At 39.0% G+C, this 26,187-nt stretch overlaps 2 protein-coding genes across 3 annotated transcripts in view; one reads left to right on the forward strand and one right to left on the reverse strand.

Annotated features, from left to right (window-relative positions):
• Positions 1 to 26,187, reverse strand: part of pi4kab (phosphatidylinositol 4-kinase, catalytic, alpha b) — a 32,276-nt gene that overhangs the window by 4,470 nt on the left and 1,619 nt on the right. The window contains exons 2-45 of one of the 2 annotated variants that reach the window (XM_085180261.1): positions 25,904 to 26,020; positions 25,245 to 25,338; positions 24,848 to 24,936; positions 24,674 to 24,746; positions 24,327 to 24,589; positions 24,095 to 24,161; positions 23,236 to 23,384; positions 23,052 to 23,117; positions 22,840 to 22,936; positions 22,515 to 22,706; positions 22,310 to 22,410; positions 22,062 to 22,191; positions 21,234 to 21,363; positions 21,034 to 21,129; positions 20,720 to 20,903; positions 18,665 to 18,768; positions 18,258 to 18,426; positions 18,115 to 18,165; positions 13,392 to 13,500; positions 12,339 to 12,475; positions 12,101 to 12,234; positions 11,910 to 11,992; positions 11,752 to 11,822; positions 11,534 to 11,658; positions 11,364 to 11,445; positions 11,046 to 11,129; positions 10,237 to 10,326; positions 9,952 to 10,071; positions 9,144 to 9,158; positions 8,903 to 8,995; positions 8,654 to 8,810; positions 8,414 to 8,541; positions 8,168 to 8,326; positions 7,683 to 7,834; positions 6,714 to 6,821; positions 6,497 to 6,624; positions 6,154 to 6,312; positions 5,984 to 6,063; positions 5,172 to 5,371; positions 4,377 to 4,467; positions 3,565 to 3,732; positions 1,231 to 1,284; positions 1,018 to 1,138; positions 272 to 401 (exon numbers count right to left, since the gene is read on the reverse strand). In XM_085180261.1, coding sequence (XP_085036387.1) covers positions 272 to 401; positions 1,018 to 1,138; positions 1,231 to 1,284; positions 3,565 to 3,732; positions 4,377 to 4,467; positions 5,172 to 5,371; positions 5,984 to 6,063; positions 6,154 to 6,312; positions 6,497 to 6,624; positions 6,714 to 6,821; positions 7,683 to 7,834; positions 8,168 to 8,326; positions 8,414 to 8,541; positions 8,654 to 8,810; positions 8,903 to 8,995; positions 9,144 to 9,158; positions 9,952 to 10,071; positions 10,237 to 10,326; positions 11,046 to 11,129; positions 11,364 to 11,445; positions 11,534 to 11,658; positions 11,752 to 11,822; positions 11,910 to 11,992; positions 12,101 to 12,234; positions 12,339 to 12,475; positions 13,392 to 13,500; positions 18,115 to 18,165; positions 18,258 to 18,426; positions 18,665 to 18,768; positions 20,720 to 20,903; positions 21,034 to 21,129; positions 21,234 to 21,363; positions 22,062 to 22,191; positions 22,310 to 22,410; positions 22,515 to 22,706; positions 22,840 to 22,936; positions 23,052 to 23,117; positions 23,236 to 23,384; positions 24,095 to 24,161; positions 24,327 to 24,589; positions 24,674 to 24,746; positions 24,848 to 24,936; positions 25,245 to 25,338; positions 25,904 to 26,020 — 5,150 coding nt within the window. The remainder of the gene's footprint in view (positions 1 to 271; positions 402 to 1,017; positions 1,139 to 1,230; positions 1,285 to 3,564; positions 3,733 to 4,376; positions 4,468 to 5,171; positions 5,372 to 5,983; positions 6,064 to 6,153; positions 6,313 to 6,496; positions 6,625 to 6,713; positions 6,822 to 7,682; positions 7,835 to 8,167; positions 8,327 to 8,413; positions 8,542 to 8,653; positions 8,811 to 8,902; positions 8,996 to 9,143; positions 9,159 to 9,951; positions 10,072 to 10,236; positions 10,327 to 11,045; positions 11,130 to 11,363; positions 11,446 to 11,533; positions 11,659 to 11,751; positions 11,823 to 11,909; positions 11,993 to 12,100; positions 12,235 to 12,338; positions 12,476 to 13,391; positions 13,501 to 18,114; positions 18,166 to 18,257; positions 18,427 to 18,664; positions 18,769 to 20,719; positions 20,904 to 21,033; positions 21,130 to 21,233; positions 21,364 to 22,061; positions 22,192 to 22,309; positions 22,411 to 22,514; positions 22,707 to 22,839; positions 22,937 to 23,051; positions 23,118 to 23,235; positions 23,385 to 24,094; positions 24,162 to 24,326; positions 24,590 to 24,673; positions 24,747 to 24,847; positions 24,937 to 25,244; positions 25,339 to 25,903; positions 26,021 to 26,187) is intronic. The other variant, XM_085180262.1, reaches the window with a different exon arrangement.
• On the forward strand, positions 13,811 to 19,475 carry serpind1 (serpin peptidase inhibitor, clade D (heparin cofactor), member 1). Its single transcript, XM_085180264.1, has 7 exons — positions 13,811 to 13,939; positions 14,105 to 14,372; positions 15,657 to 16,300; positions 16,390 to 16,538; positions 16,638 to 16,762; positions 16,906 to 17,050; positions 17,181 to 19,475. The coding sequence occupies exons 2-7, from the start codon at positions 14,113 to 14,115 to the stop codon at positions 17,370 to 17,372; spliced, it is 1,515 nt and encodes a 504-aa protein (XP_085036390.1). The 5' UTR covers positions 13,811 to 13,939; positions 14,105 to 14,112; the 3' UTR covers positions 17,373 to 19,475.

A 26,187-nucleotide genomic window follows, 5' to 3' on the forward strand; every position in this document is an offset into this window, starting at 1 on the left:
AAGAGGGCTTGGATCTTTTTAAACAGAAAGGCTCAACTCCAGCAGTTACTTTGAAATCTCTGAAAAAAGTCAGAACATTAACTTGATATTTTTCATCTTTTGTCTCAGGTGTTCATGAGTTTTGAGATTGAGGAACATAGTTAAGGACAAAAGAAAAAAAACAGTCATTTAAGGAAGCAACACTGTAGCAAAAGTTCACTTTGGAAACTCCCTAAAACGTAAACAATTTAAAATTCATAAAAGCACAGTGAAATAAATAGTGTTTTCATACTTTATAATGGCTGACACATTGGTTATTTCATTGAAGAAGTCAAACTCCCTCTGGTAGAAGTCTTTGGCCGGGCCAGACAGTGAATTGATGATCTCCTCCACCATCTGTTCCAACAGTTCTCCTATGTCAGCTGCAGGACAGAAGATCTTGAGTTTTTGCAACTGTAGCAACATATTGCAATATTTACACTGAACATTTCACATCTGGTAGTTGCAGCAACCAAATGGTCACCCAGAGGTTGAACATGCAATACTTTCAATGGCAGATTGCCTGGTGAAGGTTGCCCAACCTCCAGACAAACCGGTGAAGGTTTGCAAATAACTTCCATGCCAACTGGTTGTATTCTGGTTATAATCCTATATAAAAGAAAGGCTATGCATTTATGTCATTTTGCAGTTAAATCATCATCCTGCAGCAATCTGTGAGGTTCTGTAGTTAATACAATAGCAAAAGATTTGTGGTTTTTGAAGATGTAACATGAGTAACCACTGTATTCTCATAAAGAGATTGCATGTGATTTCCAAGTTGACCCAAACTGAGAGAAGACCGTCTTTATTAACGTTTTATCGACATCTTGAGGCACCAAGATGCTTTGGAGAAAACATCAGACTGTGAGTGGTCACAGATGTAGTCTGGTCCATTTCAAAAGGCAACAAGATTACTGGTCATTGCACATGTTCTAAACCCACTGCTTTTTTTAGTCTGAGTGTGGCATAGTGAACAAATAATAAAGGGGAGCATCTCACGGTCTTTTTGGTTTCCTTCCTCATCCAGGTATATGTTCGTCTTCATGTTCCAGATGAACTGGTGAGCCAGCAGCTGAGACTTCTGAGCAGCCCACAGGATGTACTCTCTCACATAACCCATCTGCACCAGGATGCAAACAGGGAAATTCGATCATTTATTCATGTTAAGAGGGCTCTGAATGTATTTGCTGACTCAGAAAATATGATAATTACCTTGTCATAACGAAGAGCTTGTACAATTTGAGGAATATAAAACAAAATGGCATCCTAAAAAGACAATAAAAACAAAAAAGTAATTAACACTACACCAACAATTTAGCTTATTACAGTAAACTTCACTCAAACGTCATTTCTAATCATGTTTAAATTGTAAAGGAAATTTGTAAGGGGAAACGAAGGTACTTTCCCAACCCTTTTTCATCTGATAACCTAAAAACCGTCTATCATGCACATAAATCTTCTTTAATATCAATATTAGAAATAAAATAAAACTAAATTTTCTGTAAACTGCATCTGTACAACCATTAGCCCACCACTACTCAATTGTAACTGTAGCTACTGTATTTAAACTGTTATTCTTGAGTTTTTTTTAAACTGATAACATAATTTGTCGATCTATAGCAGCTATTACCAAAGTCGAGCCGTGGCCCACTTAAATCCAGAAAACCCCATGGGGCCCACCCAATCTTAATCTTCACTCTAATCAAAATACAACAGAAAGTGATGTGTTTCCTTAAAAAGGAACACAGGCGGTTGGCTATAAATTGCTAATGCAACCGAGTTATATGCAAAGTGTTAAGGCTAATGTGTGACCCACCTGCCACAGGGAGGTGGGTCACACATAGGCATGGGTACCGGTATCCGGTGCCATGATGGCACTGGTTCTGACATAAACGGTAGTAACCAGACCGAAAAGCAGAGAACATTTCGGTGCTTTATTTCGGTGCTTTTTTTTCCTGAGCTGTGATACACTTTCTTCTTCCTTACATTTGTATTGGCGGTTGGCAAACAACTGAAAGGTGCATTACCGCCACCAACTGGTATGGAATGATACACTTTAGATTCTAGCCAATCATTTTACGTTTCCGAGGATAGTAGGCAGGTCCAGGTACATACGTTATTTTAGAGCAGAGCTACAGATTAAAAATGCCCAAGGCGAAGCGGTCAAAAGTCTGGCTGTACTTCACAGCAAAAGATGCAAACTCAGCAGCCTGCAACAAGTGCTTTAAGCTGATACTGTGATACTGTGCAAAGGAGGTAACACCTCAAATCCGATGAAACACCTGGCGATGCATAGCGTTTTTTTTAAAGCCCAGAAATGCGCCGTATTTGATAGCTTGCTGCGAGACCTCACACCATGCACATCTACTGCCGGTGTGGTGCCTGTTTTCAGACCGAGAGTTAGCAACATCCCCCAAAAACCCGAAGAGTAGAGTCCTGGCCCCTAGCCCTGCCAGTGTAGCAGAAATGATGACGGATGATGATGGCAGCAGCATCACATTAATGCATTACATTAATGCAGTAAGGTGAACTAGCAAACATCATCATAGCTACATGCGGCTGTCTTCTTGTTTGATGGCAGATACTCCCTTCACCCTGGCCAAAAAGGCTAAAATGACCAAAGAAAAAGTGGAAAACAGCTAAACATGAGAGGTTTTTGGACAAAATTTATGTTTTTTCCATTGTTTAAGCACTGCTTCCAGCCCAGAGTGATACCATATATGCCCCATAGCTGCAGAAAAGGCTAACATTGTTATCTTTTTACAAAAAAACAGCTGAACATGAGAGGTTTTTGGACCAATTTTGTGTTTTCCATTCTTTAAGCACCGGTTTGAGCACCGGCACCGTTTCAAAAGTACCGGTTTGGCACAGGTATCGGATAAAACCTAAACAATACCCATCTCTAGTCACACATTTCACAAACCTCAATGAAAGAGCAGTAAATTTAGGTGAGAGTAATATCACAAACTACCTCCTATTACCAAAAAAAAAACCAAACCAATTTTTATTCACTTTTTATATAAATAAATGAATAAATGTTTATAAATCTACATACTTGTAATTTCTTCCTGAATTTCTCTTATTAATTTGTCCCACCGGGAGACCTCACCCCACGGTTTAGGAATCATTGATCCATACAATTAACTTACATGATCAACTAACTATACATTTGTTCAACCTCCATTTAAATGTACTGTTTTCCACTGGAAGTTCAACTTCTACCACCATGTTTGCAGATGTGGAATTGTTATTTGAAGGCCCTGTCTCTCTCCTATAATTTCTATTGTCAACCAACACTGTTATCCCACACTTTAATAACTTATTTTAACTGTTTATCCAACCATATTAACTGTTTTCAAGTTTAATTGTTTGCCTACAGTATCAGATGTTATTTTCAACTGTTAGCCATAAATCTCATGGGACTGGTTTAACTATCCACTCACTTTTTAACCATCTAGTTAACAGTTATGAATTTCCTGTCGCTACTCATTTCAACACTTTATCCATTTCTGAAAAAAATGAAAATAATTGTATATCTCTACATACGGGAGGAAAGGAGCGGAGCACTTTGACCCCATACTGGGCTGTGAGGGGATGAGGAGGGTACATGGACGAGAAGTAGGATAGTCCAGTTGGTGGATCTGCTGGAGCCCAGCACAGGATATGACTCAGCTCTGGAGAGTCAGCATCAATTGTGTGCCATGTCACCAGAAACTGCAGAAAAACATCAAAAAGTATTACAATTGAATCCACATTTGCTACATTACTATGATAGGTCCCATATAACGTATCACAGAATCAGCCCTGATTGTGTGCTAACTAGCCACCAGAGGAAACTGTGTTTATTAGTTACTAAATTAACTGGAATAAACAAGTATGATCTGTCAAAGAGCATTATCTGCAAAATCACAGTGGTCATTGGGGAAAGCTGTGTTTTTCCTCCACTGCTCCTTCTTTAAACAGGTACAAGACTCATTAAGAGTTCAATCACGCAAAACTAAACACAAAGGACTGGAGAGGGCTGGAGGGAAAACGATTACTCAATAACACAATTTCTCATGTGACACTATAGCCACTTAAAAAAAAAAAACACTAAGTGACAAAAAAAACTTTTTAGTTTGTTCATAAAATGTGTTAGTTTCATGATGACAGTTACTGTGTCAGTGGTACTTTCTTCTGGAGGTTTAAGCCTTTACTGAAAACCAGCTGAGTTACAGTACTTTAAACCATTCACTCTAAGTTTGTTCTTGCACACATGATGTTTGCTCGACACTAAAATAAAAGCATCATGAATTAAACCAAACAGACAATTGTCACAATCCACCTGGTGGTTTGTGAAGACAGGTGGTAGACCTCACCTTGACCGCCTCAGGAACGTCACACACAGCAGCTGGATCCATTCGCACTAAACGAGTCACCTCAGAGACAATAGCCTCTGTGTTTTTGAATCTGAAACAAAATAAATAAATAAAATTCAATAAATGGCTTATGTCTTTCCATAAATGACACATGACACTCAACTTATTTCAACAACAAAATTATTTAAGTTGCTAAACAAGCCAAAGTCAGCCATCTGTTGCTGTCTCGTGTTATTTTAAAGCAGTTTCATGGCTAATGAGTTTTTTCCCTTGTTGTTTTATTCATATTTTGATATTTAATTACCAATAACTAGATTTTTAATTTAGCAGTGGTGAAGATGAGTGTCAGAGGTGACTTGCGACAGCAAGAAGTGCAAGAATGAAAGGGAAGAATTTACAAAAAAAAAAAACTGTTAGTGAAAACTGCCATCATGTATGGTTAGGAAACGATGGCACTGACAAAAATACGGAAAGCCAAGGTGAACATGTGATGTTAACATTTTCAGTGTCCAAGATGGCCAAGACTAGAAATGAGTCTATCAGAGGGACAGCTGAGTTTAAGCATTTTAGAGACAAGGTTAGAAAGGTGATGCTGAGATGGTTTGGACATGTGCAGAGGAAGGACATTATTTTATTATTTCAGAATTTAAAACAAGATTATTTTTATTTATTTATGCTTTTTACTTTAACTGTTTTCTGTTGAACACAAGCATTCAAGTTTTTCAAATTTTCAAATTAGACAAAATGTATTACATTTATGAAACAGGATGCAAAGCATTTTGATTTTCTGTGTACCTGGCAGGCAGCTGGAGGGCAAGGTAGGGTGCTATGCTCCACGCTAGATTGACGTTGTCCTTCCACTGTTTCTCCGTCAGACTGATGTATCTGGATCTCCAGTTAGCAATACTTGTCTCCACTGACTGTTCTGTAGTAATGGCAAGCTCTTGAGTGGATAAGGGATTGTACCATATTGTCAGCCGCTCAATCTCACTGGCCTGGAAAGAAACATACAAGTTTAGATCAGTTGGATTTCATGTAATTTGCATTATGTTTGTGAAACATAAAGTAGCTAAAGTAGCATCAAGTCCAAATTAAAAAGCTGACCTATTATGCTTATTTACATTTGTTATTATTGAACTCCACTTGAATGATTTCCAGTTCAATTTAACCCTTATTTATGTCATTCAAGTTTATTGTCTCCCTGAAACAAGTTCCTCAATGTTCAAGCCACCCTCCCTGCAAGTCAACTACTTCTTACTGGCTGCTCAGTCAGAGAGTTTGAAGAGCAGACAAGTGGAACTGCTGTGCCTGAACTGACCATATTAAGGCTACCTGCTGTCAGTGACATCGTGCAGAACCAAGAGTAGGAAAAAAAAAGTCTAAAACCTGAGCTTATGGCTCATAGAGAATACTTATACTTATACTCTGACTTCAGGATTTTTACATTTTATTCATGTTTAATATAATCATGCAGCACTGTAACAGAAAATTCTGAAAAGCATAATGGGTCAACTTGCAACTATCTATTCATAAAAAGAAAAATATACTAAAGCATGCGCTTCACTTTATTGCCACATATTTGTGAATAATAATACTTGTTGAAATACCAGTAAAGCCAGAAGAAGAGTCCTGCGTTTCATGTAATACTTGTGCAGCTGGGTGCCTCTATTGCTTTTTTTAGACAGTCCTGAAATGTATAAAGAAAGAGTAGTGAAAAAGAAGCAGAGTCACTGTAACCAACTTCGCATATATAATTTTAACACACTGTGTGTTTTACCTGATTTCTTGGATATGGTGGACATCCCTGAGGACAGAGGGTATGTGTTGATCCATCCCTGAGCGACCTGCTGCCTCTGACCCACTGCTACGTCGAGACTGCTTCGGCTGTCTGTCACTGCCACTACAGACAGGCTGTTCACAGACATGTCTTGGGGATCTGTGTAACAATAAATACCATCAGGCCCAGATCTAAACATCAAAACATAAACTTTAAGAAAATAATACTGATAGACTGAAATCCTGTGAGTGTTTTTTTCTGTTCAAAGCATCAGTATAACATCACAGAGTGATGACAATGGCTGTACAAAATAGTAATTCGTTAATAATTACTGAAGATATACCTGGAGGAACCAGCTGGTTGGCAGTCAGATATTTCTTGTCAGACTGCAGGCTGGCATAAAACTTGATCATTATACTGATGTCTTCTCTCAGCCTTTTATCTGTTTGAGTGGGAAATCTGGGAGCAACGCTACACAGAAACAAACATAAAAATAAGCCATTAAACAGCTTTAAAGACACTAAACAGAGTTTTCTTTATTGCAAATAAAACTAGTTTACCTGAAGTAATCGAAAGCTGTGGAATAGATTTTTTCTCGCAGTACGTTCCTGATGGTAGCATTTGTCACCACATCAGCATGCAGAAGATTAAGACCAAGAGTCAACAATCTGAAATAAAGCAAAAGGACGATACAACAGTTTAGGATTATGCATTTGGCGATGCTGCTGATAGAATAGAATAGAATAGAATTCAACTTCATTGTCATTGCACATTGTCAGGAGATTTTTATTATTAAGACATTTTATTAATCATTATTGCTGATATACTAAAGCTAAAAGTGTTCATATTTCTGTCTATACTCAACTAACTGTCTGCATTTTGCATTTATAGGAAATTGCTTACTGTTAGACTATGTGACAGAAACAGGAAATCGCCGTTTAAGAATAGATGTCGCCTGCGCACCGTTATTCTGAGAACAGAGCATTCTAAGAAGTCAGCGCAGCTTGCTTGACTAGATAAGAATGTTACTTCCTCTTTTGTATGTTTCATGCAATGTATAAATAAATGGAGAAAACTGCTCTAGGGTGTGAGTCTCCTTTGAGCTCTCACCCGTGCACGTTGAACTGTTATTGGTGTCTGAGTGGTCTCTATTGCATCTGCATATTATTAAATAAAACTTTTAACACACATGTTACAAGTACAAGCCAACGAAATGCAGTTTGCATCCATCCAGAAAGTGCTTTAGCAATAATATAGATTTAATACAGAATATGGATCTATTATAGGTATGTTACAATGTACACGGTATGAAGGTATGTTCTGAGTATACTATAACTATAAGTATGTACAGGCTATAGCTGTAGTGAGTGTACAAGCTATGTACAGGCTATGAATAGGTTACACATGTGGTTAAAAATATGAAAACTATACAGATTGTAGATATACAATTGCGAGTATAAATAAACAATTGTAAACAGTTGTATTTGTAAACAAATACTGTGATTGCCACAGTATTTCAAAGTAAACACCTGAATCTTGGTCCAATGGCAGCAATATGCTTGTTTATGCTGCTTTTGGATCCTCCTACATTCAAAGACAGAGATCGCTGTAAAATGGCGGTGAAAATCTCCACTTGGTCAGCACTGGAGTACTTGGCTATCTCGAACCTCTGCACCAGAAACTTGAAGAAAGAAAGAAAAAGAAAATGTTTATGTTTCCAACCTTTACCAGTTCGTAGAAACAAATAAGCTTTGTAGGTGATGAGATCCAAAATTCTTGGGCTGATCGACTCTTCCAGATGTAGCATATTAAAAATAGATTTAAAAACTGATCAGCATTGACCTACAATATGCTGGACTCACTCAGCACCGTCTTTAATGAGATATCTATCCATTAAAAGTCAGGACAAGTGATGAAAATCATTCAGCAAAGAAACAGTTCAAAAGCAGCTCGATGGCCACATTACTTTTAAAAATAAACAGCAAACAACACAAGTTTATTCTGTATAACTGACCTCTATCCAGAGGAAGTGAGGGACGACATCAGGAGCACAGGGTGTAGGTTGGCTCTCCTCTGAGACAGCCAGAGGGCCAGCCTCGACCTTAGCCTCCAAGAATAAACCCATTTTCAGCTCTACTGTCATCTGCCAAGCTCCTGCCATTTCACGCATGAACTAAGAAGAAACATTAAAGATAATCAACTTAAACTAAACATTCATTCATGTAATTATTTAAATGATTTTAAGAGAAGCGACGCATACTGGCACTTCCACCCCATTGTGCGCAGCCAGTAGCCATTCCCAGCAGGCGATGGCAGTTTCCATGCCATGTTCTGTAAACATCTTCAGAGGAGACCAACAAAGATGGTGCAAGAGCAGTGGATCGCAGTCTGAAAGCCAGACATAAAAACAAGAAAATTACTAATGAAAAGTGAACTTTATATAATAATTAAATGAATAAATAAATAACAGGCGTGATTTAAGAGAAGCAGAGCTGCTCACTTTTGGTAGTTATAAGGAGGGCAGCCATCTTGAACATGGCCTGGGTGAAGGCCTCGGGGTCTTTTTTATCCAGAGCACTGGTCATCTGATGGATCATCAACTTGTTGAGATCCGACTGGCTGCGAGTCGCCTCTGAGAACTGGATCATACCAGCCACCTAGACAGTACATAAAAAAGACAGGAGATAGCATCAGAGAGCAGAAGAAAATAGGAGTAGCTGTGCTTTTAAATATTCCCAATATAGTTTACCTCTCCTGTGTACCGGTTTCGCAGATTGAGTGACGCCATGAAGTTGGAGTAGTCTTTTTTCACACATGCTGGTCTCTCTGTCAGCTGGGTGGTCTGAAGGGGGGAAAAAAAACACAATGTAACTGCTAAATAACTGCATGGAAACTATGGAAGCATGAGCGACAGCTTTAATGTCACACTTGGATATACTGAGGGTGTCATGCCTGAGGCCTTTTTCTCTGTATTTAGTGATCAGACCAACCTGAGGGAAAGCAGCCTATTGTTGGGCACATGGTGGAGGACAGTACCGGCATAACCAGTAAGCCAAATGGGCAACCAGCCAGCCAGCCAACCAACCCACCAGTCCATTGCAGGTAAGTAACCAGGTAACCAGCAAATCCGTATACAGGCCAAGCAACCAGGTAGGTAGTTCGGTGCAGTTTAATAAAGACAAAATACAACAAATGAAGCAAATGAAAAGACAGATATAGCAGAATGCAGGCCCAAAGAACATATAAGAAATGCCTAGCAAGCAAAATAATGTCACACAGACTAGTAAGCATGCACACATGAACATAGACATCTACAAATTGTTTAAAGAGCAACAAAAAAATTAACAAGGACCTTTTTCTGAATACAAACAAAAAGCCAACGTCTTCAGCAAAGCTGCTAAATTGCACATGGAATGTTAAAAAGCACTTTATGTTGGACAGTTGTTAATGAGCATTCAATCAACAAACCAAGTACAGTATGTTACTAAAATGCTTTTGCTCTTGTCATCTACTGTGCTCTAAAAATTCTGACTACATATATCTTTGGTAGAACTGTGTCTTTGCACTAATTGCATCTAAACTATATATAAAAAAAATACCGTATTGGTTTAGTGAACGTTATCTTTCTGCAGAATTGCTAAAATGCAGTAGATTCTATCTCACCATCAGTTTGGCTCATTTTGTCTAAATTTATCTTGACATTTAGTTGGGGGTTAAATGCAATATTTACAGTATGATAACTGCGGTGATCAGAAGGATTTGTGTGAAGCCGTGGCTGTAAGTGTATCTGTGACTCACGCCTAGTGTAGTACTCTGTCTGTTGTAGCCTGCAAAGTGAAGTATGCTCTCTGTGGCCATTGCAAGGCCAGTGTGCTGTGACAGTCCTGACACCCAGATCTGATGCTTGTTCAGATACTCCTGCAAGAAAAACCGAAATAACAGATATGACAAGAATCATTTACAGTCACTTATACCTTGTTTACTCAAAGTAAACACTCCTTTTCAAAATGAAGAGGTAAAAGTTCATTGCTTGCTTAAAATAATAGTGGCCATCTATTAAATAAGAACTTAAAAGAAACTAACCTGTAGGTGGGACTTTGTGACGGAAGGAGCCCATTTCATTGCTTCTTTCAGGATCTCACCACAGCGAGCAGCAAAGTCTTTTACTATGCTCTAAAAGGAGTTGGGAAATAAAGACATAGTGCTACTTTATTAAGAACAAGAGTGGCAATAATATTCAATATTTAGTATTTACTGTTATATTCACATAGATCATCGCAATGATGTTGTTTATTATATTGCTCTCTTTTTTGGCTTGTTTTCTTTTTTTTTTTCTCAACAGGTGATCCAGGTGATTGATGTGTATTTTTTGTCTGTTTGTTTTGTTGGTTTTTGTTTTTTGCCCTTTATTACCGTTCCTCTTCCCCGCTGTTTTTCTTTCCCTACCTCTCTTTCTTTCTCCCTTTTCTTTCCCCCAGTCTGTCTGTCCCGTGTGTAGCAAGTGAAAATAAAATAAAATAAACAAAAATAAACAAAGGTGAATTGAATAGACCGATACGGCAAGGCCGGGATGGTCCATTTGGTAAAGTAAATCCGTTGGGCATCTTTCTTTGCCTTTAGACAATAATTCTGATGGCAAAAGAACCAAATGGGACAGGCAAAAAAAAAGAACAAAAAAGAATGGACATTTACTGAGTAAAATAAATTCTAGCACAAACCAAATTCCATGTGTTTATTTAATTTCTACATTTTTTAAGAGCCCAAACCTCAGCCCACCATTAAAATACAGTTTACACTTGATATGATAAAAAAGAACTCTCTCCCTATTATTGTTGAAGCACATACTGTGCTGTCCTCTAGTGGCCAGAAGTGTAATAACAGCCCAAACTCACCTCTCTGGCTTCATATGTGTCAGGAACAGTGATCCTGTATGGGGTATCGGGAATGTCATAGTATGGCTGGTCCTTATGAATGTCCTAAAGTAAAGGAGAATACATTTTGTTAACATGAAGTCTATATTTGCATCTATTTAAACACTTCCATGAGATCTGATCAGTTCCAAAAAAATAACTTAAAACCTCTTTTATTCGACCACAGCACACCGACTTGCTGACTCTGCATTATGTTATCGGTACGGGGACCGAGAACCAGGCACTCAAACAGAGAACCTGGCACTTTGTCTATCACATCAACCCTCTCCTCATACTCACAGCACTTAGTGACAGAGAGAGTGTCTGCAGAATGTCCAACATGGTCTTTAACACACGTCCGCTCCAGAGTAGATGAGGGAATCTGGTTCAGATAGAAGGACATAAAAATACTTAGAAAAAATGATAAGCGAGAAAAAAGCAGACAAGGTAACTAAATGATTTCTACTCACGTCTCAGCCAAACCAGAGAGGTATTTGTCTGCTACTCTGCGGATCCTCTTGTGGGTATGATTAAAGTTCACCAACAAGAATTGGGCATGACGCTCTAATTCTTCTTCGTGTTCTTTGGTCTTTGCCTGAAAACATAAGAAACAAAATGATTTTTTTTAAATCTGAACTTAATTAAATGTTGCAAGCTCCACATATTTTACTATTTAAATGCCCCCTACCTTCTCAGCCATCATCTGAAGGAAAACATCAAATACCTTGTCACCAACACAAATGATGCACTGCATCATGCCTGCAAAAAAGAAAAACTGAGAAAATGGGTTCCATATATTAAAAAGACAACAGGATGATTAAATTGATTCGGGCACAAAGCTCTCACCAGATTTGTCTTTCTGGATGGCTTTGTCTTCAAAGTATCGAAACATGACCTGGAACCTATCAGGATCATTGGATCGCAGCATCCTGAGAGAGATAACAGGAGGAAATTATATTTTTGCACATTTTGACCTCGCTTAAGCAATAAAAGGTGAGAAAAGATAAGGAAATTAAGCTCGTGCCAATAGAGCTGACCTCATGTATTCTAATCGGTAGACGGAGAGCAGGTATGTGGACATGGCAAAGTCTAGCTTGTTAATGAGGGCAGACCCTTCAGGAGGTGGGTCAAGGAGATTGCTGATGGTTGCCCGCAGTTCACTCAACTCCGCCTGGAGGTAAAAAAGATTTGAACACCTAAAGATTAATTCTGGTATTCCTTTAATTTCATTAGGTGTTAATTTAAAACTAATCAAAACTATTTTGAACACTGTACCGGGGTGACTGTGTCGTTTTTCAGAGCCGAGTTGTACTGTAGCTCAGACCGCAGAGGTTCTCCACTGGGGAAGGTGAGAAGAGGAGACTTGGTAGCAATCTCACACACACCTTCATACCACTCCTCTGGCCAAAGCCCTAAAAAGACAAAAGATATTTCAAGAAATATAGAAACATGTTGGTGTGCTGCTGTGAGCCTTTTTCATTCCACATATCAACACAGCTGTGGCAGATGTACCGGTTTTGAAAAAAAAACAAACAACTTTCTTCAAAATACGCTGAATCCATTTTGAACAGAATTTGGAACGTTTCTTTTATTTTTAGATATTACTTAATTTAACATCTATTACTGATCAGTTTCACTGATTTATCCTCAAAGTTTGTGCAACAACTTTGTTTTCAGAATCAGAATACTTTATTAATCTCTAAGGAAATGACATACAATCATGTTTAATAATTTTACTGTAAGCCAATAATTTAATTCTAATTTATAACTGTTAATGTATTTCCTTTAATAACTTCTGACTACTATGTACTACTGACTATGCATCAATTACCTTTCCCTTCTAGATCTTGTTAAATTCTACTCAGTTCTTCACTCCTTGCAAAGTTAGTTGAGCTAAGCACTCCACATACCCCTGGCTACTGCAGAAGCACCTCCTAGTACTTCTGGTTAGACACTGACACAGACCTATGAATCTTATGTTTATGGTGAATCTTAAAATTAAATTAGGTTTGTGACAATTGATCTATCTTTATATTTTTGGTATAAAATCTTCATGATTATTATATTTCTTGTAATTGTGCTTGTTTAAGTCTAAGCAAACAACTACATGATCTATGTTTTACAAATGAAACCCACAGATGCCTTGAGATTCCAAAACATCAGTGCTGAACAAGGCAAGGAGCCTCATCATGGGAGGAGCTTAACCCCATAAATGCCAACTCATGGCATGAAGCTTTGAATATTACTTCACATTCATGTGATACGATATGGTGCTCAATCATTCTTCTGTATGCAAAGCATATGAAAATTACTTAATTCTTTGCTTACCTGATCCTTCCACAGCAAAACCCATGACCACTGAGTACAACCAGAAGTCCCTAAACAGCTTCTGGAGGCGGGGCTTGGCCTCTTTGATTGGTGGAAGCCTCCTGGTCAACTATCAGTCAAAAAAGCCAGACAAGACAGATAACAATGATTGATTTAGAGCAATTATCGCTTAAATCAATAATTTTATGCAAAAAGTGAATATAAAAAAATCCCCCAAAATACTGGTACTGCCTTTGAGTACAAAAGGTTATTACACACTGGATATTATGCATACTAAAAAAGTGTAAGGCTTACAAATAAATTAACAGCTGCAAACAATGTGTTACTGAACTACAGGAGATTTAACTGTTAGTAAAATATATTCTTAACAAGTGAGCAGAAAGGTGAAGAGTTAAAGGTTTGAGTCAGTCACAGGACGTTTTGGTCTGTTTGATCTGGTTTATTTGTTCAAGAGAAGCCCACATCAAAGTTCAGTGGTGTATTCAATTCTTTGCTCTTAGTCCTACAAACAGAAGCAACAGAAGACTTTACACCACGACTCAGTAAAGGTAAGACATTACCGTTATTATAGACAAACTTCTGTTATCATTAAAAAACTAGGTTAAATTTTTCAACAGCAAGCAAATTATTTCATATCTACAGATTTTTCAGCATCTAATTGAATCAAATCTATTTAAATTGGTCATGCTAAATATGCATTTCCTCTGCCTCAGCCATTAGGATGTGGGTCATCACTCTCATCTCAGCAGTCTGTCTGCTGGCTAGTCCATCTCGGGCTGGAATCAAAGATCTCAGCTCTCACTTCAGTGACCCCAAACCGGACCCCAGAGGCTTTGAAGCAGATGGCACAGTGGACATAGAGTCCCTACCCTTGGAGTACCACAAGGAAAACACTGTCACTAATGACCTATTTGATGGCTTTGAGGATGAAGATTATATTGATTTCGATAAGATCCTAGCAGCAGGCAGTGATGACTACATGTAAGTATTAGTGATTTTTTTTTTTTTTTACTAGGGTGGATTGTTTAAATATGTTTTTGTAAAAATACTTAAAAGTGTATATTAACTAAAGTTAGTTTACAACTAGGGCTGCCACAAACGATTATTTTGATAGTCAACTAGTCACCAATTATTTTTGCAATTAGTCAACTAATCAGATCATGCATCCATTGGATGTACAACGTACAGCTTATTGCACCGGCATGCATCTGCTCTTATATAACTATCATTAGCTTACAGCTTTAAGTGTTTAAGGTATGCGCTAACTAAAAATAAAGACAAGATGATAGTTTATTACATTTTAATGAAATTTGCAGATTGTTTCGGTGGAGTTTAATAAACTCAGCCGTCTGCTCCTTGCTATCTAAAATATAACAGGACACCGGAGTATACTCTCACACTTCTGATAATCAGTTGTCTGCTTGATGTTTATTCAGCTGTGTAAAAACTATAACTTTAATCTCAGCCAAACTGATTTACTCAGGAACAAATAAAATACTGAAAAAAGCCAAACAATAAAATTTTTAAGTTATCTAAGTGACTTATATATCATGTTTAACCTGAGGCGGTGGGTTTGAAAACGATTTGCCAGGAGTCCGGTATTCTCACCGGCTCTAGTGAGCCTTGCCCCCGGCTAGCTATCGAGCTAGTGGGTAACAGACGTCTCCCAAAACGTCGGAGCGCTTTTGAAAATATGCGGTGTCTTGATAAACTGAGCAGATATTTGAGGTTTACACAGTTACATTCTCGCCTGAAAATATGCTAAACGTTTATTTTGTGACCCAGAAAGATAATAGGAGTAATATTAAAACTAACTAGCTGCCGCCATTGTTGGAAACTGATCAGGGCTGCGCTGGGCCGCGCTATGAATTCTGGGACAGCTTCTTCTTCTTCCGGGTTTAACGGCAGCTGGCATCCTTGTACATGCAGTGCTGCCATCTTCTGTTTCAGTCCGTTATTACACTCTTAAATCCTACTACTTATTCCTGCGTCTTTTGTGATCTTACAAAGCTTCAAACGACGTGTCGACTATTAAATTAGTCGTCGACGATTTTGATAGTCGACATAATCGTGACTAGTCGACTAATCGTGGCAGCCCTATTTACAACATAAACACTTGTACACTTGTGATATTTTTCTTGGTAGTGTTGATGATGTAACTGTGTATACACATCAACTATAGGACACATGAACAAACCACAATAAACAGTTACTTATTATTCTACTTTTAAATGTTTAGATGATGACTCTAAGCATGTCTTTCAGTGAAGGGGATGAGGTCGATGAGATTGCCACACCAGCCCCCGACATTGACATCTTTGCCGAACCCTCTGACCCAAAGATTCGCCGTGCCAGACTTCTGCGACTGTTCCACGGTCGTTCTCGCCTTCAGCGCCTCAACATGGTGAATGGCCGTTTTGGCTTTAACCTCTATCGAAGTCTTCGAAACAACGTCAACCAAACTGACAACATCCTGCTAGCACCCGCTGGAATCTCCATTGCCATGGGGATGATGTCTTTAGGAGCGAGATCTGAAACCCATGATCAGATCTACAAAGTTCTGGGATTCGCTGAGTTTGTCAACGCCAGTCATCACTATGACAACACAACGGTGCACAAGCTATTCAGGAAGCTGACACACAGGCTCTTCAGGAGGAACTTTGGCTACACATTGCGCTCTGTAAATGACGTCTACGTCAAGAACAGCATCTCTGTGAAAGATACTTTCCGTGCAGAGACAAAGAATTACTATTTTGCAGAGCCTCAGTCAGTGGACTTCAGAGACCCTGCATTTCTGGCTAAGGCAAACCAACGCATACAAAAGCTGACCAAAGGGCTGATTCGGGAACCACTGAAGAGTGTGGACCCAAATATGGTGCTGATGCTACTCAACTATCTGTACTTCAAAGGTGAGAAAAAAAAAAAATATATGACATGCTTCCAAAAGACCCCTATGATTTCAACATGGCTATTTGACTTGATTTGTTTGACTAAACAGGAACTTGGGAGCAAAAATTCCCTAAAGAAATGACTCACTATCGCAACTTCAGAGTTAATGAAAAAACAAATGTACGTGTGCCAATGATGACAAACAAGGGGAACTATCTAGCTGCTGCCGATCATGATTTAGACTGTGATGTCCTACAGGTGGGTGGCCAATCTTCAACAAAAATGTTCTCACAAACAGGGACGCGTAAACAGTTTAACTTAACAGCGCCACAAAAAGATCAAATTTCCTTTTTTCAGCTCCCATACACAGGAAACATCAGCATGCTCATCGCCTTGCCAAGGAAGCTCACTGGCATGAGGTCTTTGGAGCAGGAAATCTCTCCCACGGTTGTCAATAAGTGGCTCAAAAACATGACAAACAGGTCAGCAGCTGAGACATTCAATAGCGTTTTTCAGTAGAGGATCTTTTAAAGCTACTGGTTTATGTGGAAAAGTGGAAAAAGAGTTCAGATATTGTTGCAATTTAAAACGATTCAACTATGACAAACTTCTATGTCCCCTTCAGGACACGTGAGATTGTGCTACCTCGGTTTAAACTGGAGCAAAACTATGACTTGATTAAAAACCTGAAGAAGATGGGTCTCACTGGCATGTTTGAGGAGACTGCCGATTTCTCTGGCATGACCTCTGAAAGAGTTTCCATGAACTGGGTGAGCAATACTAAATCGCTGACAAATAATCCAGATCTGTGATCCATTCAGTCACCTGGACATCTTATTAACAGCACGCAATACTTCCTGTGTTTCAAAGTAATGTACAGATTCTGATTTCTCTCTGTAGCTGAAGCACCAAGGAATCATCACTGTGAACGAAGAGGGAACAGAAGCTGCTGCTCTGACTCAGGTGGGCTTCATGCCGCTCTCCTCTCAGATTCGCTTCGTCATCGATCACCCCTTCCTCTTCCTGATCTACGAGCACCGCACGGACTGCCTCGTGTTCATGGGCCGGGTGGCCAATCCCTCCCAGAGCTAAACAAAAAGTTGTGTTGCACAGCTAAACTATTCATGACAAGCCTGCTTAGAATGACCGACTAGATTTGGTTGATTCTAGAAGCTGACATCAATTAAAGAATTTTTCATGTGAGTATAGCCTCTAGCTGAACATTTTAAGTTCTCTCTTATATAATTCAAAGCACAGAGTGTCTCTGAATAACTCAATAAATTCTTATCTGTCTGTTAATGTTTTATCTTCTGCAATGACACTAATGTAGAAGCGTGCTCAGAAAACAGAATTTTGAAAATGTTCTTACTCTAAGGCTGAAGTGAAACACAGTCATTTCTGTGAATAAAGCTTAATCTTGTAAAATTACTTTTTTTAACAAAGGGGGTGCTCTAAAAAATAAAATTTCAACTTTACTATTTAAATATTTAATATGTTAAGACCTAAAACTATTACTATTAATGGAAAGTACTAACTAGCACACAAGTGGAGGTCTATATATACACAAAAATAATATAAACTGAATGGATTGTATTATAATATTACTGTAGGCGCATAATGTTTGGGGGGGCTTAAAGCAGTAGCATTCAGCATTGAACTATAACACCGATGTCTGTACTGCAACTGACTTGGTAAATATTTGTTCATACAGTTAAAACCTAACTAACACTTTGTATTCCCTCGCAAGAACGCAAACATTGATGTAGCTACCTCAGCTAACCTATGTTAACCAAAAAGAGCCGTTAAAGGGAAACCCCCTATAACGGCTACTCACCACAGCAATGACTGGAATGAGGACTCCAAGATTTCCAGCACTACTTGATGCCTAGGGTGATAGAGAGAGCTATTAGCATGCCATCAATGTGGCTGTTACCAATTTCCCGTTGTGTTTGGATGTTTATGTCAGGAACCATGTACCTTTAGTGCGGGGCCCTTGTCAGAGGCCCTCTCGCTGGCTCTCTTTCCTTCAAGGCCCAGTTGAACAAACAGTTCTAAAAGGTTCACCAACAGTTCGTCCACAAGCTGCTCCCCCTGCAGGTTGGCTGCAATGTTGGCAAGTGCATTTATCACTGCCAGAGAGCAGTGCCTTGATGGGGAAACAACAGCACAGATGGAGGAAAAAGTTAAACACAGCTGCAGTACATATAGCCATAAATGTAACCAAGATAAACAAGCCTGTAATAACTAATCAGGCAGAAGTATAACATAGAAGTCTTCTGTTCATAACTGATGGCAGTGAGTAAGAACAAAGAAGAAGAATTTTTAACACGGTTGCAGCCGCACGAGCCGGTCACTCGTTGAAAAATGTGAGAGCAGATGCTGACCTGTAGCCATGATCTCTGTAGTCTTTGGTGGCTGAGTAGACCACTGAACTTGCTTTCACACTGATCTGCTGGAACAGATTCCACACCTCCTGGTAGATGTATTGCTACAAACAAAGAGACAAATAAAGACATAGTTAAAAGCTGGAATGTAAGAACCAGTTTTTAATAGTGGGAGAATGTCAAGATAACACGGTGCTGCTTACAAAAGTTACAATTTTCTCAACAATAAGCATTAGTGGTGATAAAATGCAAAAGATCTATATCAGTTGGGCATTTTTGGTGAGATCTATTTTCAGTACTTTTTTTTAAATGTTGTTTGTCAGAATGAGGGTGGGCTTTTTCCAGAGCACCCGGTTACACTCCAGTGGAGTGTCATTAGTAATCTTGGAGTCCTTTCTTAATGCTTAAGTGCACTGAAGAAATAAACACCAGCTGACAAGTTTACAATAATTACGATGTGTCAGCATCTTCAGCAAAAGGAGCTGGAATTAACGCCTCTGTATTCCTCTACCACCAAATCAAGCTGCAGTTTACATCAGGGTAACCTCAATCACCACTTCATTGGTATACTTGTTCAACTTCTTGATAACATAAATATCTAATCAGCCAATCACATGTCAGGAATTCAGTTAACTTAAGCATGTAGACACTGTCAAGACTGTTGACTGAGCATCAGAAAGGTGATTTAAGTGATTCGAACATGAAAAGATTGTTAGCGCCAGACAGACTGATCATGTTTCAGAAACTTCTGATCTACTGGGATTTTCCCCACACAGCCACCTCTAGGGTTTATAGAAAATGGTTGGGGGGGGGGGGGGGGGGAGAATATATGCAGTGAGCAGCATTGCTCTGGGTGAAAATGTTTTATTCATGCCTGTGGTCAAAGGAGAATGGCCGGACTATTTTGAGCTGACAGGAAGGCAACAGTAATTGAAATAACCACTCTTCACTAACCAATGTATGCTGGAGACCTTAAACCAGCACATTAAACCTTGAAGTAGGTGAGCTAAAACAGTAGAAGTCCACACAAGGTGCCATTTCTGTCAGTTACAAAGAGGACACTGAGGCTATAATTGGCACAGGCCGACTAAAGTTGGATGCCAGAAGACTAGAAAAATGTTTCCTGATCTAATGACTCTCAGTTTCTGTTGTGATATTTGGATGATGTGATCAGAATATGGCACAAACAAAATGAAAGCATCCGATCCTTCAGTCAGACTGGTGGTGGTGATGGCTTGTATCATAGATGTGCAGCCAACTAATCTTTTAATGGGTCAAAATCTCTGAGTAATGTTATTAGCACCTTCTTGTATCTTTGCCACAAATAATTAAAAGGCAATTTTGAAGGTAAAAGGGGGACAAACCTGGTTCTAGCATGGTGAACCTAATGAACGAGCTGATGAGTTTATATGTACTACACGTTTTGTAGGCATTTAAGAGGATGGGACCAAATATTATGTAAACAGCTCAGTAGCCCATCAAATATTAAGTATGGTCACAATCTCCTTTTCTGTCTGTGGTGTTGAATAAAGCCAAGTAAAGTGTCAAAAGTTGAATATTATAAAGCTGCAAAACAATCTTTGATCTTTTATGTAGAAATATTTACAGCTTAATCATTTTATCCTGACGGACATTGATTTGATATTTTGTGATAATTAGTATATGAATTCATGAGTTGTCAGTCTTAGTCTAGTCCAAGTGTAAGGTTTGTGCCAATCTTAAAGGAATTCCCTCAAAGCGTTCCTGAGGTATAAATAGGAAGGACAGGATGACATCAGGATAGACATACCAACCAAAAACATGGCCAACACCACCGCTGTTGTGGGTTGGCGCAGCAGCACAAAAAGGGTTACTTTTGTTAGTATTTATACTTTTGGTATATTTAAGCAATAGCAATTACCAGAAGCTAGCGGTATTGTTAGGGAACATAGATTTTGTTAGGGCAAGCATTTCACCTACGGTTTAATTTGTTAGATAATTATTTACTCCTTTCCCTATATGCCCTGTCCACCATGAAGACATCTAAAAATTAGTTTCTCTGCAATGTCTACATACATTTCCTGTAATGACCATACAGCCAAGCTGGTCTATGATGAGCACATCCAGCTGTGAAGGAGGCTGGCAGAACTTTTGCTGGAGGATCTGAAGAATGTGCTCCATGACTTTCGGAGTGTCTCTCAGAGCTACTGCAATGTGGCCAAGTGCTCGAATGGTGTGATCTGGAATTAGATGGGCATCCCTGGAAGAAATGAAAATTAGATTATTTATTTTTAAAGCAGTTCATCAGGGTATCTGTGTCAAGGACTTGGATATCACTTGGGTGATTCTAAAGCCTAAAGTATTTTGTTTTAACTAGAAACGTTGCTCACTTGTCATTCTCCTGTGAAATGTATAGACGGTTTGAAAGACTAGCCAAGAAAGCCTCGACTATGACATTGTCCATTGTCAAACCAGCTTTCAGACATCTGAGAGAGAAAAGGACAAAAATGTAGAAACAGAAAGTTTAAAAAAAAAACCCAAAAAAAACAGTTTTTTCAGAGGAGCAGTGCTAGGTGTGTTTGTATCCAACCTGCAGATGTTGTCAATGGAAATATCTCTGAGCTGTTCGTACATGGAAGGCTGGTCTTTCCTGTTTGACAGTAAGTTGAAGGTGGACTGAGAGTGCTCATTGGTCACATTTATCCTAATTTCTCCTGTGCCTGGAAGAAGTGTATCAGCAGCACAAACACATAAATATTAGCACAAACAGAATACAAGTTATAACACCATGTAAAACAAGATGCTACATGTGAATAAAGGAAGATCCAAGTGTAAAATCTAAAGAGCGCATTTTGTAATTTATAAATTAAATGACTTGTCTATAAAAACACAGCACTCTGTGGTCAGGCAAAAATCTATACCCTGAATTACATTTACAATTGTTCTGAGTCTGTAGCCACTCATCAATGAACATGTCTAGGCACGACAGGAGCTGGGCACAACAATGACATTGTTATTGATGCATATTCGTCATTGTGCTCTTAGCAACATGACTCATTTATCTTTGCACCCACTGTGCTGTTCTTTGGATAAGATAGATGTGCGCTGGATGCTGTTTTCAAAGTGGCAATTGAAATATTAATTTCACTGTACTTTCACGCAGAAGTTGCAGGTCTACCACAGCACAGTCATAGGAAACTTTGGTGTTATTAACCCGTGTTCAACTTAGAAAACGTCCTTTCTGTGTGAAGACTTGGAAGAGACTATGCTCTTTAAATTAAACTATATTTATTTGCTGTGAAAAAAAAAATCCTAATTATGCTTCATGGTGTTTTTAGAGCAAAATTCTTATGAGGATAGGAGTTTTGAGTCTTAGCTCAGACGTGGATTTGAAGAAACCATTTTACACAGTAAGTACCTGTGTTGTACTGGCTGTGGTACTTGTAGAGTTTTATAAGAACAGGAGAAGGAACCACCAGGAAATCCTTGAGAGAGGTTGTGGCAGAGTGAGCAACTACTGGAAACCTTTCACACAGGCGACCCAGGCCCTGAAATGAAGTAGAAGACAGTCAGAAAACCATTAAACCAAAGCCCAGCACAGAAACAAAATGTCCAGAACCTTCTGTAACACTGTACTTTTCTACATTTGTATTAATATTATTATACCTGTAGGCAACAGATGAGCAGAGGCATATGAGCAATGATGACTTTACTGGAGGTTTTTGACTGCAGTTTCTCTGACAGTTTGGTACACAAATTCTCAGCTCCTGGAGAAAAAAAAATGACAGCATCAGCACCAGCAAACACATCCAGATCCCTCTGATTATGATGTCTGAATACACACTGTTCACTTTCTGCTGCAATCCATTACCTTGCTCATCTTTAACGGCCCACACCATAAGGTCCACGCATGCAGCGTTGGCTTGGCAACGAAGCTTGAGGGGGCTTTGTTCCCCTGGCAGCCCTCCAGTATCATGAAGAACCCTCTGCAGCTCCGACTGACTGCTGCTAAACTGTTCCAGTACAAAATCGTGCACTTCCCGCACAAACGTTGGCTGCAGAGCTTTAAAAACAAAGAGAGAATGAGTATTTGTAAAATAGTGTTCGGCACAAAATTGGCTGGCAAACAGAACAATAGCAACAGCAGGGCTGCCTGCTGTCAATGCATAATAAATACGCTCTCTTTGTTGTTTTACCTTTCATGTAATATAGTGTGTCCCGCAGCATTTTGAACACACACACATAGATAGGGTCACTGAAGGTTTTGTAATAGAGGTTGATTCCAGGATTACACTTAACAACAAACAGAGGAGACATTGACACAACAGATTACTTAACTAATAAGATCCTGTGTCTAACTTTGAATTTACCATTTACAATTCTGCACCGACAGCGGTCATATGCTTACCTCTATGACTTCTGTCATTGTGGCATCCAGAGTTTTCAAAAAGGACTCGGACACAAACTTCTTCACCTACAAGCCAAGATTGCACACAACTACTGTAAAGGCTCAAGATACATATACTGGATAAGAAGCAAAAGTAAAAGATTTAAAGGGTTGTAAGAGGTGTACGGGTAGTAGGCTACTGCACCATGGCAAGGAGCTGTCGGAGCAGATCCACAGGCACCTCCACCTCATTTTCTCCTTCCCCCAGGAAGAGTGGAGATACCGAGAAACTGGAGCTGACTGTAGAGAAATAGTAGTCAGGGTCGACTGTGTTGCTGTCTGGAAAATAGGCACCTGAAATCAGTGGGAGCAGAAGAATTATTAACAAAAACAAGTAGGATGAAATACGACTGTTTCCATTAGATCTCAGTGGGTACTATTTCAATAATATAGAATTAGTTCACTTTGGAAAATAAGGGTTTTTTGTTGCACATTATTCTACTGAATCTACATTCCATAACGACAATTAAACCTTTCTGTGTAACAGATTAGGGCTTGTAATACTGCAGATTATAAGTGTAGAATTACTGAAATAAGACACTTTTTGAGTCTGTTGTAGACAATTTACAAAAAACACATTCCCTGAGTTTGGAATGCAACATAGTTAACAGGAAATCTGTGGAAATACAGCAAATGTTACAAAACTCTTAATCTGACCACAAACAACGAATGAATTGGCATTTCCAATATTATAGAGTAATACAGGATTGAAAATACCACTTCAGGCATAAAGCAATTATAGGCCTTAGTATCAATCTGGCATAACGTAGCAGCTATAAAACTCAGCATGAACCCAAACAAAAAAAGGCTAACCACAGTTACAATGTTTTTATAGTCTGGCTTATTACAAAGTTACAGTATGGGGGATATTGCAGTTCACCCTAACAAACCTAAAAAAAGTGCCCAGTTGTTACATAATGTTGACAGCTGATAATAATAAGCTGAATAAACTAAAAACTAAGACACAAATATTTTTAAAGTAACTTCTGTTTCTTCAGGTTTACCTTCCAAGTAATGTGGACTAGGAGTTGTAGGAGAGCAGGGTGAGTGGCCTCCTGGATCTGTACTGATCTGTTTGAAAGCACATTACACAACTTTAATGGGTAACGAACCATACCACCATTATCACTGAATAATATAAATTAACAAAGCAAATAAAACTATTATTGCTTTGGATTATCCCCTAATTATCCTGAACAAGCAAAACACGTCTTGAATCCGGCAACATGTACCGACCTGTGCAGATGAATCTAGGTTGGTCCCGGTGCGTCTGCGCAGAGTATCACTCTGGCACACTGTAAGCAGTGAGGACGGCAGAATAGAACGAAAGTCATTGAAGGATCTGCGCCGTACACCCTCTGTTTCCTCTGTAACGCATCGTGCCTGAGGAGAATCTTTGGGGAACAACTTGGATAACAGAGCTTCATCTGTGTGGCTGTAGCGGCCAAATGCCCGAGTCATGCCAAGCAGGCTGGGAACAATATACTTGCACAGGAAGACTGCAGACAAAAAAGAGCAGCGTTAAGGTTCTTTTTTTGTTTTAAAAGCTAAAGTCAGAATGTTTGTTGCATTTCTATCTATACCTTTGTCATGATTATCCGGTGTTTGGCACATATCCTGGAATGCCTGCATGACCTCCATTATAGTGTTCAAGATCTATAGTGAAAACAGTGCAAAAACAGTGAGTTAGCACTTAGATGCAATGCACTCCAACCCTGTGAATAATATAATGATTTATCACCACTTTTTAAACAGACCTCATGTCTTGAGTCTGGATCCTTCTGAGCCACATCTGACAGAAGAGTCACTAGACAGAAGCTGAAGTTTTCTGCTACGGGGAGAAATTCTGAGGAGCAGAATGTTACACAGACACAGTTGAATTGAATGCCTCATAAGGTTGAACAAAAGAAAAGAAATAATGATAAGCGGATTTGCCAAAAATGTAAACATCAAATACAGAGCAACAGAGTGTTACGTGGAACAGAAAAAGCAGTTCACAATATGCAATTCAAGTATAAATTAACCCATCTGTCTAGTGTAATACATCTCAACACAGTACAATTAATTAATAAGAATTGCTAGAAATTCTACTGCCACAAGTAAAAGGAGTCTATTGTAAAACTAAAAGCTTCACTATAAGAGGATTCTTCTTACCCTTTCCTTTCTTTCCTGAGCTTTCCTCGATCCATTGGACCCGTGGCAGCCCTCTCAGTAGGCTCAGCAAGTAAGAAACAAGTATGTCTTTGTGCTGCAGGAGTAAAACAAATCATTACACACCACAAACAAGTGCACTCTGCAGCATAAAATCAGCACTTTTGCATGCCTGACAAGCACTGACGGATCAAAACAACGAGGTTATCTCACACAAGCAAATCTGGGTCAAAGAAAGTGTATCACAGCTTTAAAAATAAAAGTAAGGCATCCAGCACTATGCTGTCAGTCAGAAGGGAAGCTTTCCCAACTGTGTCTAAGTGTGATGAGGTTAGAGGCTTACACGGCTAACTGCATGTCTAATCGCCAGATTAATCAGATTATGAGAATAAGCTTATCACAGGGATACATGTAGTCAGAGCAGAGCGCAGGAGCAAACATGGACTAATAGTTCTAATACAATATCACCATTACTATACCTGTGAAACAGAGTTTGATAAGCAGTTAGGAAAATAGAAAATTAGTAAGACTATACTTACACTATCTAATGAACTAAACTATGAAATCTTAAATCCACTGTATTACCAGAACAGCTTGAAGTAAAATGAAAACAATGAATTCAAAAGGCTAAACTGCTCAGCTTTTTACTGACAACCACCCACCTGTAAACCAGATTCCACCAAAAACACAGCCAATGCAATAACAGCATCTCTGCGACGCACATCCAGAGTGAACACACCACGGACTTCCACTGGACACATACATTGCAGCTTCTGAACCTAAAAGGCCAAAAATAAATATTAAAGTAACAGTCCAGGCTGCTAATATTCACACATCAAGCTGATTTATCTCACTTGACAGCCCAGTGTGTTTGTGTCACACAGCATATGAAAACATAACACTACAGGATTAGACAATATGTCAAGTGTTAAAACCTGTTTGTATA

This window comes from Neolamprologus multifasciatus, chromosome 12, assembly GCF_963576455.1.
Source record: "Neolamprologus multifasciatus chromosome 12, fNeoMul1.2, whole genome shotgun sequence".
Taxonomy (NCBI): domain Eukaryota; kingdom Metazoa; phylum Chordata; class Actinopteri; order Cichliformes; family Cichlidae; genus Neolamprologus; species Neolamprologus multifasciatus.

Excerpts from the sequence above, each read along its gene's own strand:
- serpind1 (XM_085180264.1), top strand. The coding sequence starts at position 14,113 with ATGTGGGTCATCACTCTCATCTCAGCAGTCTGTCTGCTGGCTAGTCCA. Across the intron at positions 16,301-16,389 it reads CAACTATCTGTACTTCAAAG|GAACTTGGGAGCAAAAATTC; the intron begins GTGAGAAAAAAA and ends TTGACTAAACAG. Across the intron at positions 17,051-17,180 it reads AAAGAGTTTCCATGAACTGG|CTGAAGCACCAAGGAATCAT; the intron begins GTGAGCAATACT and ends TTCTCTCTGTAG.